The sequence below is a fragment of the Trachypithecus francoisi genome, unplaced genomic scaffold (genome assembly GCF_009764315.1).
Source record: "Trachypithecus francoisi isolate TF-2019V2 unplaced genomic scaffold, Tfra_2.0 Lachesis_group4, whole genome shotgun sequence".
NCBI classification, from domain to species: domain Eukaryota; kingdom Metazoa; phylum Chordata; class Mammalia; order Primates; family Cercopithecidae; genus Trachypithecus; species Trachypithecus francoisi.
Genome location: NW_022681469.1, coordinates 119,331,727 through 119,348,141, shown reverse-complemented (window position 1 = coordinate 119,348,141; position 16,415 = coordinate 119,331,727). Strand labels below are relative to the sequence as shown.

At 56.7% G+C, this 16,415-nt stretch overlaps 1 protein-coding gene across 2 annotated transcripts in view; it reads right to left on the bottom strand.

Moving 5' to 3' along the window:
- The window catches only part of LIMK1 (LIM domain kinase 1), a 36,570-nt gene extending 20,535 nt beyond the window's left edge, over positions 1-16,035 (bottom strand). The window contains exons 1-5 of one of the 2 annotated variants that reach the window (XM_033192865.1): positions 15,778-16,035; positions 13,989-14,085; positions 3,284-3,422; positions 2,857-2,966; positions 813-1,019 (exon numbers count right to left, since the gene is read on the bottom strand). In XM_033192865.1, the coding sequence (XP_033048756.1) occupies positions 813-1,019; positions 2,857-2,966; positions 3,284-3,422; positions 13,989-14,085; positions 15,778-15,832 (608 nt within the window). In that variant the 5' untranslated portion in view covers positions 15,833-16,035. Of the gene's footprint in view, positions 1-812; positions 1,020-2,856; positions 2,967-3,283; positions 3,423-6,720; positions 6,960-13,988; positions 14,086-15,777 lie in introns of those variants that run through there. The other variant, XM_033192866.1, reaches the window with a different exon arrangement.
- Between the last annotated feature and the right edge of the window lie 380 nt (positions 16,036-16,415).

Sequence of the window (16,415 nt, the reverse complement as noted above, 5' to 3'; positions counted from 1 at the left end):
ATTTATTTTTTTTTGTTTTTTTTTTTTTTGAGACGGAGTCTCGCTCTGTCACCCAGGCTGGAGTGCAGTGGCCTGATCTCAGCTCACTGCAAGCTCCGCCTCCCGGGTTCACGCCATTCTCCTGCCTCAGCCTCCCGAGTAGCTGGGACTACAGGCGCCGCCACCTCGCCCGGCTAGTTTTTTATATTTTTAATAGAGACGGGGTTTCACCGTGTTAGCCAGGATGGTCTCGATCTCCTGACCTTGTGATCCGCCCGTCTCGGCCTCCCAAAGTGCTGGGATTACAGGCTTGAGCCACCGCGCCCGGCCTATTTTTTATTTTTTGATACGGAGTTTCACTCTTGCTGCCCAGCCTGGAGTGCAATGGCAGTCTGGGCTCACTGCAACCTCCACCTCCCGGGTTCGAGTGATTCTCCTGCCTCAGCCTCCCAAGTAGCTGGGACTACAGGCACCCACCAACACGCCCGGCTATGTTTGTATTTTTAGTAGAGACGGGGTTTCACCACATTGCCTAGGCTAGTCTCGACTCCTGACCTCAGGTGATCCACCCACCTCAGCCTCCCAAAGTGCTGAGATTACAGGTGTGAGCCACCATGCCCGGCTGAAATGTCTTTTTATTGTGTCTGGCATTTGTAATGGTATTCAGAGGAATGACTGGGCCAGAAATCTGGTAAACCAGGTTGTCAGAGCTGGGCCCCAACTGCACCCAAACACTCGCCCATTCATTGTCAGGGCCCCCAGTGCCAGACTCTGCCACCCACATCAACGGCCACAGCCACACCCACGGCAGCCTTGACAGGCCGGCCACTCACCCCTGGACGCGGACGGTGTGTGCGTGTTCGGTGCCGCAGCCTGGCGGGCCGTGCGGGGGGTCGATGGAGACTGAAAGTCCACGCTTGCCATGAGATGAGGCTGGGATGGACACTAGGGTGACGGTGTGGGGCAGGTGGGAGCCGGGGGAGTCGGGCAGGATTTGCTCGATGACGGGGGTCACCACAGTCTGGTAGTAGCAGTGCCCACTGCAAGAGCCGCCAGGGGTGGGAAGGAAAGAGTGTCAAGAGCATCATCAGTTTCAGCATCCCTGCAGCCCCCAGCCCCAGGCTCCTCCCCGACCCACTTCCTTTTTTTTTTTTTTTTTTTTAGAGATGGAGTCTCGTTCTGTTGATTACAACACTGCACCCCAGCCTGGGGGACAAAGCGAGACTCCATCTCAAAAGAAAAGGAAAGCTAGCTATTGCCCAAAAGTGCCGTGGTGCGATCTTGGCTCACTGTAACCTCCGCCTCCTGGGTTCAAGCGATTCTCCTGCCTCAGCCTCCTGAGTAGCTGGGATTACAGGCACACACCACCATGACTGGCTAATTTTGTATTTTTAGTAGAGACAGTTTCACCAGGTTGGCCAGGCTGGTCTCAAACTCCCGACCTCAGGTGATCTGCCCACCTCGGCCTCCCAAAGTGCTGGGATTACAGGCGTAAGTCATTGCACCTGGCCAGCTTTTTCTTTCACTTCTCCTATGGAACTGGGAGCAGGAACTGTGCGTGCCCAGCCAGCCCTCATCCCTCTGAGTCATTCGGGTCTGTCTACCCACTGTGATCCTGTAAGGCGGCCAGGACAAGGCCTGAGGATAAATCCAGTTCAGGAGGAAGTCATTAAAAGCCCATCTGGGATCAAGCCACGTTGTCCTCTAATCCAGCTTGATCAGTGTTGTATAAGAAAGAATCTGTCTGGGTTTTGTCCTGATTCCTGGGAGGGAGACTCTAAGTCCTTGGAATGGGGTATCTTTGTTATTCATGAGCCCCTCAGACTATTCCTGAATTGATACTAATGAGATGACTCAGCCCCGCAAAGAGACATCATGTGATTTGAAGAGAGTTGCAGCTTTCAACCAGCCTGACCTCCAAGAACGGAGGCTGGAGACTAAGTTTGATCATACGGCCAATGACTCAATCAGTCATGACGATGTAATGAAATCCCAATAAAAACTCTGGCTGCTGAAGCTCAGGGAAGCTTCCTGGTTGGCAATCACATTGATGTGCTAGGGGAGGGAGGGGAGATGCTTCTTCATTTGGCCGGACCTGAGCTGTGCCCTTTATAATGAAACTGGAATCCTAAATGGAGGCTTTCCTGAGTTCTGTGAGTCTGTTAGCAAATGATCAAACTTGGCAGGGTCTTGGGAGTCCCTGAATTTGCAGCCAGTCGGTCAGAAGTGTGAATGAGTTCGGGACCCTTTGTGGCTGGTGTCTAAAGAGGGAGCAGTTGTGCTGGGGATGGTGTCCTTAACTTGTAGTATCTGCCCCAACTCTGGTGGTTCGTGCCAGCACCATGCTGCAGTCATGGCCAGTAAGAAAGCTGATGTCTGAGGCTTTTTTTTTTTTTGAGACAGAGTCTTGCTCTGTTGCCCAGGCTGGAGAGCAGTGGTGCAGTCTCGGCTCACTGCAACCTCCGCCTCCCAAGTTCAAGCGAGTCTCCTGCCTCAGCCTCTTGAGTAGCTGGGATTATAGGCCCATGCCACCACACCAGGTTAATTTTTGAATTTTTAATAAAGATGGGGATCCATCATGTTGGCCAGGCTGGTCTTGAACTCCTGGCCTCAAGGGATCCACCCGCCTTGGATTCCTGAAGTGCTGGGATTACAGGCGTGAGCCACCATGCCTGGCCGTCTGAGGCTTTTTCACACTGACTTCTGTGTGTTACTTTTCCCTTGTTTCCACGTCTGGACAAGAAAGGAGATATGAACGTTTGCCCTGCAAAACCAGCGTGGAAGGGGCAGGAGGCCTGGGTGTGGGACAGTCAGTGTCCTTGCAGACATGTGACACAGGTGGGCCCCTTAGGCTCAGGGAGGGGCCAAGGCACTCACCAGTATAGCTTGGAGTGCTCCACCAGTGTGTACGTGTCCCCGTCGCCGATAAAGGTCCCACACGTGAGGCAGATGAAACACTCAGGGTGGTACTTCAGCTCCCCAGCCACCTGGTGCGGGGGTGAGGAGGGAACAGCCCCACTCAGCGGCCCCAGCAGCCCCCACAGATCCTCCCCTAGGCCTCTTCTCCGAAGGGCATCACCAAAAAAACAACTGCGGGGACCTGGCTGGCCAGCTGCTGAGCTCCTGGACAGAGCTGGCTCCATAGATGGGGGCGCTGAGGGATACAGACAGACAGTCAGGCTCAGAAAGCGGGGGACACTCCAAAGACTAGCAAGGAGAGACAGTGATGGGAGAGAGACCTGGAGCATGGGGTCTGCTTGGACACCCCCACCCCAGGTGAGTGTGCAAGGCAGGGGGTGCTCACCATAACCAGTCCCTTGGTGATTTGCTCCGAGCACCCATGGCAGGACTCGCCATAGCGGGCCCAGTAGTCCTTCTTGCAGAAGAGCTGTCCATCCTTCTCATAGTACTGGTGCGACAGGGAGGCACTGCAGTCACAACACCTGCGGGAGAGGGGCCGGGCTGAGACGTCCACTCCCACCCTCCTCTGTTGCACCCGGGACCCTGCCTTGGCTACAGGCACCTTTGTAAAAATTAGAAAAAGTTTTTTTGTTTGTTTTTTGAGACGGAGTCTTGCTCTGTCGCCAGGCCTGAGTGCAGTGGCACGATCTCGGCTCACTGCAACCTCTGCCTTCCGGGTTCAAGTGATCCTCCTGCCTCAGCCTCCTGAGTAGCTGGGACTACAGGCAGGTACCATCACACCCAGCTAATTTTTTGTCTTTTTAGTAGAGACAGGGTTTCACCATGTTGGCCAGGATGGTCTTGATCTATTGACCTCGTGATCTGCCTGCCTTGGCCTCCCAAAGTGGTGGCTCACACCTGTAATCCCAGCACTTCGGGAGGCTGAGGTGGGCAGATCACTTGGGGTCAGGAGTCTGAGACCAGCCTGGCCAAGATGGCGAAACCCTGTCTCCACTAAAAATACAAAAATTAGCCAGGCGTGGTTGTGGGCACCTGTAATCCCAGCTACTTGGGCGGCTGAGGCAGAAGAATCACTTGAACCAGGGAGGCAGAGGTTGCAGTGAGTCGAAATTGTGCCACTGAACTCCAGCCGGAATAACAGAGTGACACTCTGTCTCAAGAGAAAAAAAAAAAAAAATTAGAATGGAGGAGAATCCCCAAGTGTACAGGGCCATCAAAGTCAGGGTTCCCCTGTTTCGTCACTAGAGGCTACCAGGGAGGCCTGGTTGGTGGGGCCTTGAAGGGCAGATGGGGAGGAATGACAGGCTGTTGGTGCTACAACACAGGCCAGGGGTTAGACCTACATTCCCAGCTTTTTCCCAGCCAAGCATCCTGGTGGGGTGGTGACCAGCAGCCCTGTCCAGCCAGGATGAACAAATATAGAAATGTGGGTCTGGGCTGGGCATGGTGGCTCATGTCTGTAAATCTCAGCACTTCAGGAGGCTGAGGTCGGAGGATCACTTGAGGCCAGAGGTTTGAGGCCAGCCTGGGCAACACAGTAAGACCCCATCTCTTAAAAAAATTATTAAAAAATTAGCCAGGATACAGTGGTGTGGGCCTGTACTCCCAGCTACTAGGGAGGCTGGGGAGGGAGGACCGCTTGAGCCCAGGAGTTCAAGGCTGCAGTGTGCTATGATTGCACCACTGCACTCCAGCCTGGGTGACACAGCAAGACCCCCTCTCTAAAAAATAAAATAAACAAAATGTGGGTGCCCCAGTGAACCGCAGGCACGCAGGTGCCCCACTGGGTCCTGGTGTGGGTGCACATGTCTGGGTCAGGGTACAGACCCACACAGAGAAGAGGCTAGGGGGTCCGTCCAGCTCTGCCGCTGTTTGGGTGCTATGGGTTGGTCACACAGAGATAGAAGAACCCAGGCTCTATAGGGCCACAATCTAGGAGAGAAGCAGGTAGGAAAGACTGGGACCTGGACGAGATGAGGGAACGTTAAGGGCTGTTTCGTACCCAGGAAACCCTCCACCGCCTGGGGCCTGCATGAGTATCACTCACGGGCTGTCTGCCATTGCTAATTCCCTATAACTAGGGAACTGGGGTTGAGGAGGGGAGTTCATCAGTAAGCTGGCAGGATACTGTCCCTTTAAGAGGATCCAGCCAGTTCCCCTTTGTCTGGGAGCCTGGGGGAGGGGCTGGGAATAAAGGGGGAGCAGAAAATGCCAGGGTTTGGAAGCATGTGGGTGGGGGCGCATCCAGGAAAGGGGGCCTGGTGCATTCCTCCATGGGGGTGGGGAATGCGGAGGCTGGGCCACTGGAGGTGGTGGCGGTGGCAGGGGCGGTGGGAGACATGATGTCAGGGTCACTGCCCCCGCTCGGTGCACACCAGGGGGCGGGCAGTTCACCAGATGACTGTGGGGGTGGGGCGGAGGAGGGAAGGCAGTGAGGGGGTGGTCCCCAGGGCACTTCCCATGCCGGGGTTCTAACCTAATACGAAAGAAGTGCTGCAGCCACGAGGCCAGGCCGACTTTGGGTCCTGCCCTCGTGGAAGCCCCCACACCCGGTGCAGACCAATGACTCGCTTCCTGCCCTTACACAGATCACACATGACCTTGGTCACAGGGGTGCCACATCACAGGAGTGCCCCTGACTCCCGCCTGCAGGAAGCAGGGCCCCTGCATGCCTCTGCAGTGGGCGGTGGGTGGGTGGGGGATTAGGAACTGCCATAACCAAGTGTCTCCATCCTGGGGAGCCTGGAAACTGCTACTGGTCCATTCACTCGCTCATGCAGAAACTCACAAACCTTCATCACTGCTGCTCACTTTCAGCAGCTGTGAAAGACCCGGCGGTGCGGTGATGACTCACCCGAGGGTTTGAGTACACTTGGCTTCTCTCCGGTCACCACTTCCTTGAAGCCTGTTCTACCAGACACTAGGTCTGCCCACCAGTGTCTGCCACTGACCTGCCAGCTCCCCACAGCCCCAGGCCGGGCATCCACAACACTTGTCCCAGGAAAGAGTATACGCAATTCCTGCGGGCGAGGCCCCCGCTGTGCACCCAGCATCCTCAGAACTGTCCCGAGACCCTGTCTCTGCCTCCACTGCAGACAGGGTGCCCAGGCCTGGCCCGGGTTGACTTGGTGGCTCAGTGGCTGGGGCTCGGGGCCTCAGTGAACCTTTGCAGATGGAGAGCATGCAGGAGTTCCTGTCCCTGCCCTTGCCCCGGCCCTCACCCCTCAGGCCTGCATTCTGGCAGGAGCTACAGGTGTTTGGGCCTGGCTCTCTTGGGTGCCCACACAGAGGGCCTGACTGTCCCTAAGAAGGATGTCAAGGGAGGCACACCAGCTACTGAGGCTGTGCAGAGCTGCCCTGGGGCCAGCCAGAGAGGAACTCCCTGGGGGGAGAGCCATGCCCTGGTCCCACTCCAGGGTACCCCTCCCTGAGAGCAGGGTCGGACAAAGCCAGGCTGGGGCAGGAGAAGGGAGAGGCACGCGGAGGGCATGAAAGGGGTGCTCCGCGGCCCAGGTGGCTGGCTGGGCTGGGAGACAGTGGTGGCTTCCCTAGTGACAGGAGTGGAATCATCGCTCTACCCAGGGCCACATCCCTGGCCACCAGGTGTGAAGAAACAGCAGATGGAGGACCGGCCTCATGGGGTGACTGTCCTGGAAGCTTTGGCAGTGGCCTGCTCCCCTGAGAGCAGCCTAGGGCAGCCAAGGAGTTTCAGTTCTGCCCCAGAGCTTGGACCTAGGTGGGTCAGCTTCCAGCCCCAGGCCTTACACCAGGGGCCCTGCCTGGGGCCAGGGACAGGTAGGGAGGGGGATTCCCACTTACTTAGCCCTCTGGAGGAAGCGGCGTCTTCTTGGGGCTGAAGCCAACAGCATCCTCTGTGGCTACGCTGGGGGCTCTGGAGGTCTAAGGGAGGGCAGGGGTGGCCAGACCAGCCGCTTCCCCATCCTCCCTCAGGGGCTCAGGATTGGAGGCTGCAGAGGGTGGGGCCAGTGTGGCTGCAGCGCACAGGAGGAGGATGCAGCGGCGTGGGTGCCAGGGGACTTGGTCTGAGCCTGCAACAGGAAGTGGCTGAAGCACCCTGTGCCTGGGCTTTGGTGTCAGTGGGGAGCGAGCAATCTAGGCTTGGACCCCAGGCAGGGAGCCTATGGCCCGTCCCTGAACACACGCTGTAGGCTCCTCAGCCTCCACCCTGACAACAGCACTGAAGGCCTCAGGTTTCTCTGGGGACAGGGACAAGCTTAAAAGCAGCTGCCTCTTCCACTGCTGCCCCCAAGGGAACAGAGGTTGACTTCCTATGGACAGTTTGTCCTCGCCAAAAAGGTTCCCTGAAGAAAGGGAGGTTGCATCCTGCCCCAGCTCCAACCCCGCAGGCCAGCAGCATGCTCAGCCCCCCTTGCCCAGGGCCAGCCCACCCAGCTGCCAAGGAGATGCTACCAGGGCTGCGGCAGCCCTGAGGGTTGTGCACTGGAGGCTTCCCGGAGGGGACCACAGAGGCAGTATCTGAGCCAAAGGGAAGCCTGGACCAGTCTGAGCCTGGTCATAACCTTCTGGGAGGCAGGGCCTGTAAGGGGGCGGGGCCTGCAAGGGGTTGGGAGGTCAGAACAGAAAAAGGGGCAGGCCCCGTAGTGACAACCCTGCAGCAATTGTCCCACTCTACAAAGAGGGGCAGCATCTGGTCCCGGCTGAGCCTCCAGCAGCCCACAGGCTCCCATCACAGCACTCATGACCCTGTCTGTCCTATCAGCCTGGGACTTTCTCAAGAGCAGGGGCCAGGAGACAGGAGCAGCTCTCAGATGCTCAGGTTATGACATTCAAAGATGCACAGTTGGCTGTGCGCAGTGGCTCACGCCTGTAAACCCAGCACTTTGGGAGGCCAAGGTGGGCAGATCGCTTGAGGTCAGGAGTTCGAGGCCAGCCTAGCTAACATGGTGAAACCCCGTCTTTACTAAAAAAAAAACAAAAATTAGCCAGGTATGGTGGCGGGCGTCTGTAGTCCCAGCTACTGGGAGGCTGAGGCAGGAGAATCACCTGAACCCGGGAGGCGGAGGTTGCAGTGAGCTGAGATCATGCCACTGTACTCCAGCCTGGGCGACAAGAGCGAGACTCTCAAAAAAAAAGAAAAAAAAAAAAAAAAGCTGCACGGCTAACGGCACCTTCCACGGGGCCAAGGCTCTATGCACTCCCAGCCGCTGACTGCACTCCCACACACTGGCCTCCTCGTGGTCCTCAGTTGTGCCAAGCACATTCCCACCCCAGGGTCTTTGCACACATGCCCCCGCCCACCCCTGACATCCTCTAAACACTGCTCCCCTTAAACATCATCTCCTGAGAGTGCTGTCCCCCGGCAACTGACACTACATTTGTTCACCGAGTGTCTGGCCCACTAGGAGGCAGGGACCCTGAAGGTCTGGGAGGTATGGGTCTAAGCTGTGGTTACACTGTAGGCTCTGAAGCCAGGCTGCCTCAGTTCGAGTCCTGATGCTACTCCTCACTCGCTGTCAGACTTTTGGCAAGTGAGTGAACTCTGCACCTCATTTGTAAAATCGCTTTTTAAAAATTTGAGACAGTGTCTTGCTCTGTCACCCAGGCCAGAGTGCAGTGGCATGATCACAGCTCACTGCAGCTTCGACATCCTGGGTTCAAGTGATCCTCCCATCTCAGCCTCCTGAGTAGCTGGGACTACAGGTATGCACCACCATGCCAGGCTAATTTTTTTGTAGAGATGGAGTCTCACTACGTTGCCTAGGCTGATCTCAAACTCCTGGCCTCAAGCAATCCTCCCACCTCAGCCTCCCAAAGTGCTGGGATTACAGGCGTGAGTTACCAGGCTTGGTCTTAAAATTGCTTTAATAAATAGCACCCCCTTCCTGGGTTGTCATGAGAGGGCCCTAATGCAGAGTGGGCGTACCATAATTATTTGCAAGTGACTGACTCAGGGACCCTAGGAAGTTCCACTGGGAAGGGCATGCAGAGGGGCCAGGAAGGCTGCAATCACTGGCCACCTCCCCAGTGGGGCTGGAGGCTGCAGACAGACCCCTCATGGCCTTATCACACTGCTCCTGCCCGAACACCTTCAGAGGGGTGAGGGGCCCTGGAACAAAGGTCTCAGTGCATGCAGTGAGGTCCGGGCTGGGCCTCAAAGCCCAGGGCCCGAGGAAAACTAAGCAGAGTCTAGCACCTTGGGCATCCCACCAAAAGCCAGCCTGGCTGTGGTCAGCCATGCACCCAGGTGAGCGGTGACCCCCTCTGAGCTGTTTTGCTCACTGTCATGCGGCGACGACACTGTTAGCTCTGCCAGCTTTGGAGGCTGTTGGGAGTATCACACCCACAAGCCACAAGGTGGAAGCCCTGGCTCTTTGGCTCTTACTTCTGATGGATCTTCCCCTATAGCGAGACTTTTTTTTTTTTTTTTTTGAGATGGAGTCTTGCTCTGTCACCCAGGCTAGAGTGCAGTGGTGCGATCTTGACTCACTGCAACCACAGCCTCCCGGGTTCAAGCGATTCTTCTGCCTCAGCCTCCTGAGTAGCTGGGATTACAGGCGCCCACCACCATGCCCAGCTAATTTTTGCATTTTTAGTAGAGACGGGGTTTCACCATGTTGGCCAGGCTGGTCTCAAACTCCTGACTTCAGGTGATCTGCCCACCTTGGCCTCCCAAAGTGCTGGGATTACAGGCGTGAGCCACCGCACCCGGCCGCTTTCTTGTGTTTCACTACACCAGGGACAGCCCAAACACACCTCTTCCTTACTGCCCCAACCTGGGGCCTCACCCCTCTCCTGGTGAGTGATTCGGGGTAGGCCACTCCAAAGCCAGGTATATCCATCCTGTATCACAGCCTCCCTCCTGTGGTTTCTGTGGCTACCTACTCTTGACCCTCTCTCCATCACCCAAGACTCCATCTCCTCACTCACCACAGACACAGGGGTCCCCAAGTTCTTCCCTTCATTCCTCTTGGCCCCATCACAAATCCCATTCACTATATCAGGGCCAGCTCTCAGGGGGCCATTTTTTCTGGCTTTCCTACCTCCAACTGGACTCAGGCTCCCACGGCTAGCTCTGGGCAGGGCACAGCCACCCTGGATAGCCCATGTCTCCTCCAGCTTAACACAGATGAGCATGTCTCCTCCCCAACCAGACCCCCAACTCCACCAGAGTCAACAAACCACCACCTTCCCAGTACCCAGGTTGGAAAACCAGACAGCTTCAGGTTCCACCCTGCCATTCGCCAGTGCTCATGCCCTCCTGGAAGCCCCAGCCTTTTCTTTCCTTCCTTCCCTCCTTTCCCTCCCTTCCTCCCTTCCCTTCTTTCTTTCCTTCCTTCCCTTCTTTCTTTCCTTCCTTCCTTCCCTTCTTTCTTTCCTTCTTTCCTTCTCTTCTTTCTTTCCTTCTTTCTTCCCTTCCTTCCTTCCCTTCCTTCTTTCCTTCTTCCTTTGGTTTTTTGAGACAGGATGTCACTCTGTCATCTAGGCTGGAGTGCAGTGGTGTGATCATAGTTCACTGCAACCTCCACCTCCCAGGCTCAAGCAACCTTCCCATGTCAGCCCTGCTGAGTAGCTGGGACTACAGGCACCACCACCACGCTCAGCTAATTTTTTTGTAGAGACGAGGTTTCGCTATGTTGCCCAGGCTGGTCTCGAACTCCTGAGCTCAAGCGATCCACTCACCTCCGCCTCCCAAAGGGCTGGGATTATAGGCATGTGCCACCGTCAGCCCCTGCCTTTCCTACTCTGCGGCGATGTGGAGTGAGGTTTGAGTCCCAGCTCTAGATGTTACAACCTTCAGTGAGGCACTTGACTTCACAGAATCTGTTTCTCCCATGCAAACTGGGCACATACAGTAAAGTTATGAAGATTTAATAAATTACCATGAAGAATGCTCAATGCATGATAGCCAATATGACAAATACTCACCCAAAACTGTCCCTTCTGCCTGAAATTCTCTCCATCCTCAGTCACTGTCCCAGGTCAGGTCCTATGAGCTCGGATCCTTGAGTTACTGGGACAGTCCCTTCCCTGCCTAGATACCACCACCAGCCCACTGGGATGGCATTCTTCAACAGCATGTCACCCCAGTCTCTCCCTGGCTTTCTGCTGGCTCTCTTCTGACTTTTTTTTTTTTGAGATGGAGTCCTGCTCTGTCCCCCAGGCTGGAGTGCAGTGACGTGATCTCAGCTCACTGCAGCCTCCACCTCCCAGGTTCAAGTGATTCTCCTTCCTTAGCCTCCAGAGTAGCTGGGATTACAGTCATGTGCCACCATGCCCGGCTAATTTTTGAATTTTTAGTAGAGGTAGGGTTTCACCATGTTGGCCAGGCTGGTCTTGAACTCCTGGTTCTCAAGTGATCCGCCCGCCTCGGCCTCCCAAAGTGCTGGGATGACGGGGGTGAGCCACCGCGCCTGTCCTGACTTCTGAAGCTCCTTATCTTGGCATTCAAGGCCCTTCACGAATCGGTCTCAAGTTTGTTTCTTGTTGAATCCCTTGACTTATTCTGTTCCTTCCAAGTGAACTGTTCCTGTTCCCTCAGCAGTCCGAACCATCCCACCTCTGTGCTGATGGTTTTTTCTGCCTGTTGAGAGCCCTCTTGCCCCCCGAAGGCCTCCTTCTGAGCACCTGATGCAGAACCCCAGGGTATGCTGTCTGTCTCCTTTCAGCCACACCACTAAGTGTGTTCATTTCACTCACCGGCTGTGTGACTTTCATCAAGAGAATTAACCTCTCTGTGTCCCAATTTTCTCTCTGGCAAAACAAAGACAGCACTAATATCTAACTATGCAAAGTGCTTAGAACAAGGATTGTCCCTTACTGAATGTTAGAAAACGTTAGACATTACACCTAAAAAAGGAAAACCAGGCTGGGCACGGGGGCTCATGCTTGTAATCCCAGCACTTTGGGAGGCCGAGTCAGGAGGATCGCTTGAATCTAGGAGTTGGAGTTGGAGGCTGCAGTGGGCTATGATCTCGCCACTGCACTCCAGCCTGGGTAACACGCAACACCCTGTCTCTAAAAAAAAAAAAGAAGAGAAAAAACAAAGAAACAAACTAAGGCCAGGTGCAGTGGCTCATGCCTGTAATCCCAGCATTCTGGGAGGCTGAGGTGGGCAGATCACTTGAGGTCAGGAGTTTGAGACCAGCCTGGCCAACATGGCGAAACCCCATCTGTACTGAAAATACAAAAATTAGCCAGGTGTAGTGGTGCACGCCTGTAATCCCAGCTACTTGGGAGGCTGAGGCAGGAGAATCGCTTGAACCTGGGAAGTGGAGGTTGCAATGAGCCGAGATCGCGCCATTGCTCTCCAGCCTGGGCAACACAGCAAGACTGTCTTAAAACAATAAACCAAGGCAGAAGCCTAAAATAAAGTCCTGGTGCTGGATGTCTTGACCCCTACTGGGCATCCCAGCTTCACCTTCTACCCTTTTATGGAGTTTTCTCCCCCGAACCTTGCTGTTTGGTGACTGTGCCTGTAATTCTTTCCCACTCCATTTGTTTTTCTTTCTTTCTTTTTTTTAAAATTGAGAAGGAGTCTCACTGTGTTGCCTAGGCTAGAGTGCAGTGGCGTGATCATAGCTCACTGCAGCCTCCACGTCCCAGGCTCAAGTAATCCTGCCATCGCAGCCTCTCAAGTAGCTGGGACTACAGGCGTGCGCTACCATGCCCGGCTAATTTTTTGTATTTTTGGTGGAGATGGGGTGTTGCCATATTGCCCAGGCTGGTCTCGAACTCCTAAACTCAAGTGATCTGCCCGCTTCAGCCTCCCAAAGTGTGGGATTATAGGTGTGATCCACCATGCCCCTTCTCCACTCTACTTTTCTACCCAGGAAATCTCACATCCTTTGAGATCCCTGCTCTGGCCCTACAGCCAACTCCAAGGCAGGTAGACTCCTGCCCCTGGTTTCTCAGGATGGTCCTACTGGTGACCTTCAGGTCCTCATGTACTCTTTGTCCTCCACCACAACCCTGACCCTACTTTCTTCCTACATGCGGGTGTGTGTCTGGAGGCTGGAGCTGGTGTGACCGGGTTACGCATCTTCGCAAGCAGCCTGGAAGACACTGAAGGTGGCTCGGTTTCCCTCAAGGCCTGGTTTGTCTTCCCTCCCTGCAAGAGCATGAGCAACCAGAAGGCAAGGGGGACATTCCTTCTAACTCTTCCCCCTGTCTGGGTGCCAGCAGGGGGCTGAATTGCAGGTGTTGGCTCAATTGGAGGCCTCTCCTATCCTCTCGAAGATTTAGATCTCAGAGATCTAAGATGACATCAGATGCCAGGGCAGTAGCTCACGCCTGTAATCCCAGCACTTCGGGAGGCCGAGGCAGGAGGACTGCTTGAGGGTAGGAGTTCAAGACCAGCCTGGGTCTCAATAGTGAGACACTGTCTTTACAAAAAATTTAAAACATTTGCTGAGCATCGTGGTGTCTACCTATAATCCCAGCTACTCGGGAGGCTGAAGCGGGAGGATCACTTGAGCCCAGGAGATGGAGGTTGCATTGAGCCGAGATGGCACCACTGCACTCCAGCCTCGGCAACAGAGCAAGATCATTTCGAAAAAAGAAAAATACATAAAATAAAATAAGGCCAGGAGCGGTGGTTTATGAGGCCAGGAGCGGTGGTTTATGCCTGTAATCCCAGCATTTTGGGAGGCCGAGGTGGGAAGATCACTTGAGGTCAGAAGTTTGAGACCAGCCTGGCCAACATGGCAAAACCCCATCTCTACTAAAAATACAAAAATTAGCTGGGCATGGTGGCACACACCTGTAATCCCAGTTATTCCAGAAGCTGACACAGGAGAACTGCTTGAGCCCAGGAGGCAGAGGTTGCAATGAGCCAAGATTGTGCCACTGCACTCCAGCCTAGGTGACAGAGCGAGACTCCGTTTCAAAAAGAAAAAAAAAAATAGATAAATAAAATGACAACAGGAAGGCCTACAGGGATCTTCTGGTCAAAACACCTCATGTCATAAATGGTAAACTGAGGCCACGAAGTCACAATGGGGGACGGCACCAGGAGGCATACCCCAGCCTCCTCCATTCCTTGACCAGCCTGTCCTCTCTGGCAGGCCTTGCTTAGGGCAACGCAGGCCCTGGGCACCCCACCCTACCTGAAGCAGTCTGCGTGCCAGTCCGCGTTCAGGGCCTGGAGGTACTGGCCATCATAGATCCTCTGGCCGCAGCTTGCACACACGGGCAACTCGCTTCCTGCAGGGGTGGGAGGGGAGTTGGGAAGCGTTCTCAGGAGGTGTGCTCTGGTGCAGGCCCAGGCTGCCCTGCCCACCCCACATGTACCTACACCTGGACCAATCCTCATACACTGCACCCATGCAGCACCCAGGCAGGGCAGTCACTGTGCCAAACAGGAGAAGAAAGGGTGCTGGCCTGTCTTGCTGAGATACTGACTAGGTTGCCAAACCTCTCTGGCCCTGTTTCCCTATGTATCAGCCTAGGAGGAGGATCAGGTCCACCCTCCCGCTATAGCACTGGGTCTGGCAAGGTAAATTGGGAGAAAGGAAGCGGTGGCTTTAGGGATAAGGCAGTGGGGGACATTCCTATCACAGCCTCCTTTCCTCCCTTGCCTGCCCAGGAAGAAGTACTAAGATGGGGCCTTCAAAGGCAGGCACTGGACAGGGCTGGATTAGTGCATTCTGGGCTGAAGCCACCTGGGAGGTCAAGGGCAGGAAGCCTGGAGGTGCCAGCCCTAACAGACCCTTGGCAATGAATTCCCTGGCTTGGCGAAGGAAAGGGGCTGCAGAGCTGGGTACTCCCAGACACCTGTCCTAGGGAGGCCTGGCACCTCCTCTAGCCAGCCACAGGCATGCTTAGTCATCCCTGGGGCCTGGCACCCTTGGAGCTGGTGGGCCCTGGAAAATGCCCCAGGTCTGCTGCTCCCCACTGTACAGAAGGGGAGACTGAGCCCCAGAGATGGCATGGCTTGCCCAGTCACATAGCTAGATCCCAAGGCCACAATGGCCTGCCCCTCCATGAAGATGCAGGGACCTTAGGTAGGTAGGGGCTACAGGAACGTGGGCCCCTACCCCAATCAGGCCTGGGAAGGGTTGGTGGCAGGGGGAGGTGCTGAGTCAGGCCCTGCCTTGGGGCCAGGTGGATCTATGTGACAGGTCAGCGAAGGAGAACCAAGGAGGGTCCCCCAGACCCTGTCCTAGGCTGGGGAAGTCTTGGGGGAGTCCTTGAACCCTAACTGCAGTACAGTACTGCGCCTTGGGCCCCAGTGAGGGAGAAGGGGCTAAAGAGGAGGTTAGGATGAGTCATGCTCCCAGCCAAGACTGACGGCAGGCACCGGGTTTGGGGCACGGGGAGGGAGAGTGGATGAGGGTCCCGCAGTACACGGCCTTCGGCTCCCTGGACGCCTTTCTCCGCTCTACCCATCTGGCCCCCAATCACCGACACTGGGGGGGGCAACTACCCGATTTCCAAATGTACAGAAGGGGAAACTGAGGCCCAGGGAGTCGGCGCCTGGCTCAAGGTCACAGAGCCGGGCAGGCGCCGGGCGGCCACTGGGACCCAGGGCTGCGGCTTCCCTGGCCGCTCTTTCTTCCGAGACTGGATAAAGGGTGGCCCCAGGGCGAGGCCCGGGTGGACAGAGCACGCGGATGGAGGCCGGCGCGGGGCTGGCAGTGCCTGGGAGTCCTTCGCGAGGGGGAGCAGGGGGAGGAAAAGGGTCCAGGGGTCCCCAGACCCGCGGGAGGGCAGCTCGCCGGGGAGGGGGATCCCGGGCGGGAGGGGGACAGGGAGGGGCCTGCGGGCTTCGGAAGGACAAGCTCATCCCGGAGGAGGCAGGGGCGCGGTCTCCTGGCAGCCCCGGCCCCCTCCCATGCCCCGGGCTGCCCCGGGCACCCCCCCAGGCCCTCGCCCCACACCCCGCGGCCCGCGCACCTTCCTCTCCCATACGTTCTTCCCTCCAGGTGCAACAAAGTAGCGTCAACCTCATGCACTCGACGGGGGGCGGGGCCCGGCGGGGCTGGGGCTGGGGGCGGCCGGGCCCGCAAGCTCGCCCACCGCCGCCGGCCCGGGGAGGCGGGGGCGGAGGGCGCGGGCCGGGCCGGGCCGGGGGCGCCTCTCGGACACCGGCGGGGAAACCGGCTCGGTGCCGCGGCGGCTTGGGGAGCGAGCAGAGGGGCGGACCGAGGCGGGGCCTGCGAGCTGCGGCACGGGGGCGGGGCGCGGGCGGCCGGCGGCGGGAACAGCCCTGCGCGGCCCCGCCCCTACCAGAAACCCCGCCCCCACACCCAATGACACGCCTCTAGAGGCCACGCCCCGCTGCGGCCCGGCCAGGGGGCGCAGCGAGCCTGCGCGCCCCGCCCCTCCCCGCCCCTTTCCGCTTTCATTCATTCATCTTTCTCCGAGCGACAGCTCTCGTCTGGGAGCTGCGAGGCCCATCTGCCTCAGAGAGCCGCGCGCTCTGCTGGGGCAGCCCAGGAGGATGTGGGAGCCTAGAGAAGGGGCCTCCGTTTTCCCGCGGGAGGCCCCCACGGACGCAAACCAGCTGCAGCCAGGAAGCCGGACCAGAGCTG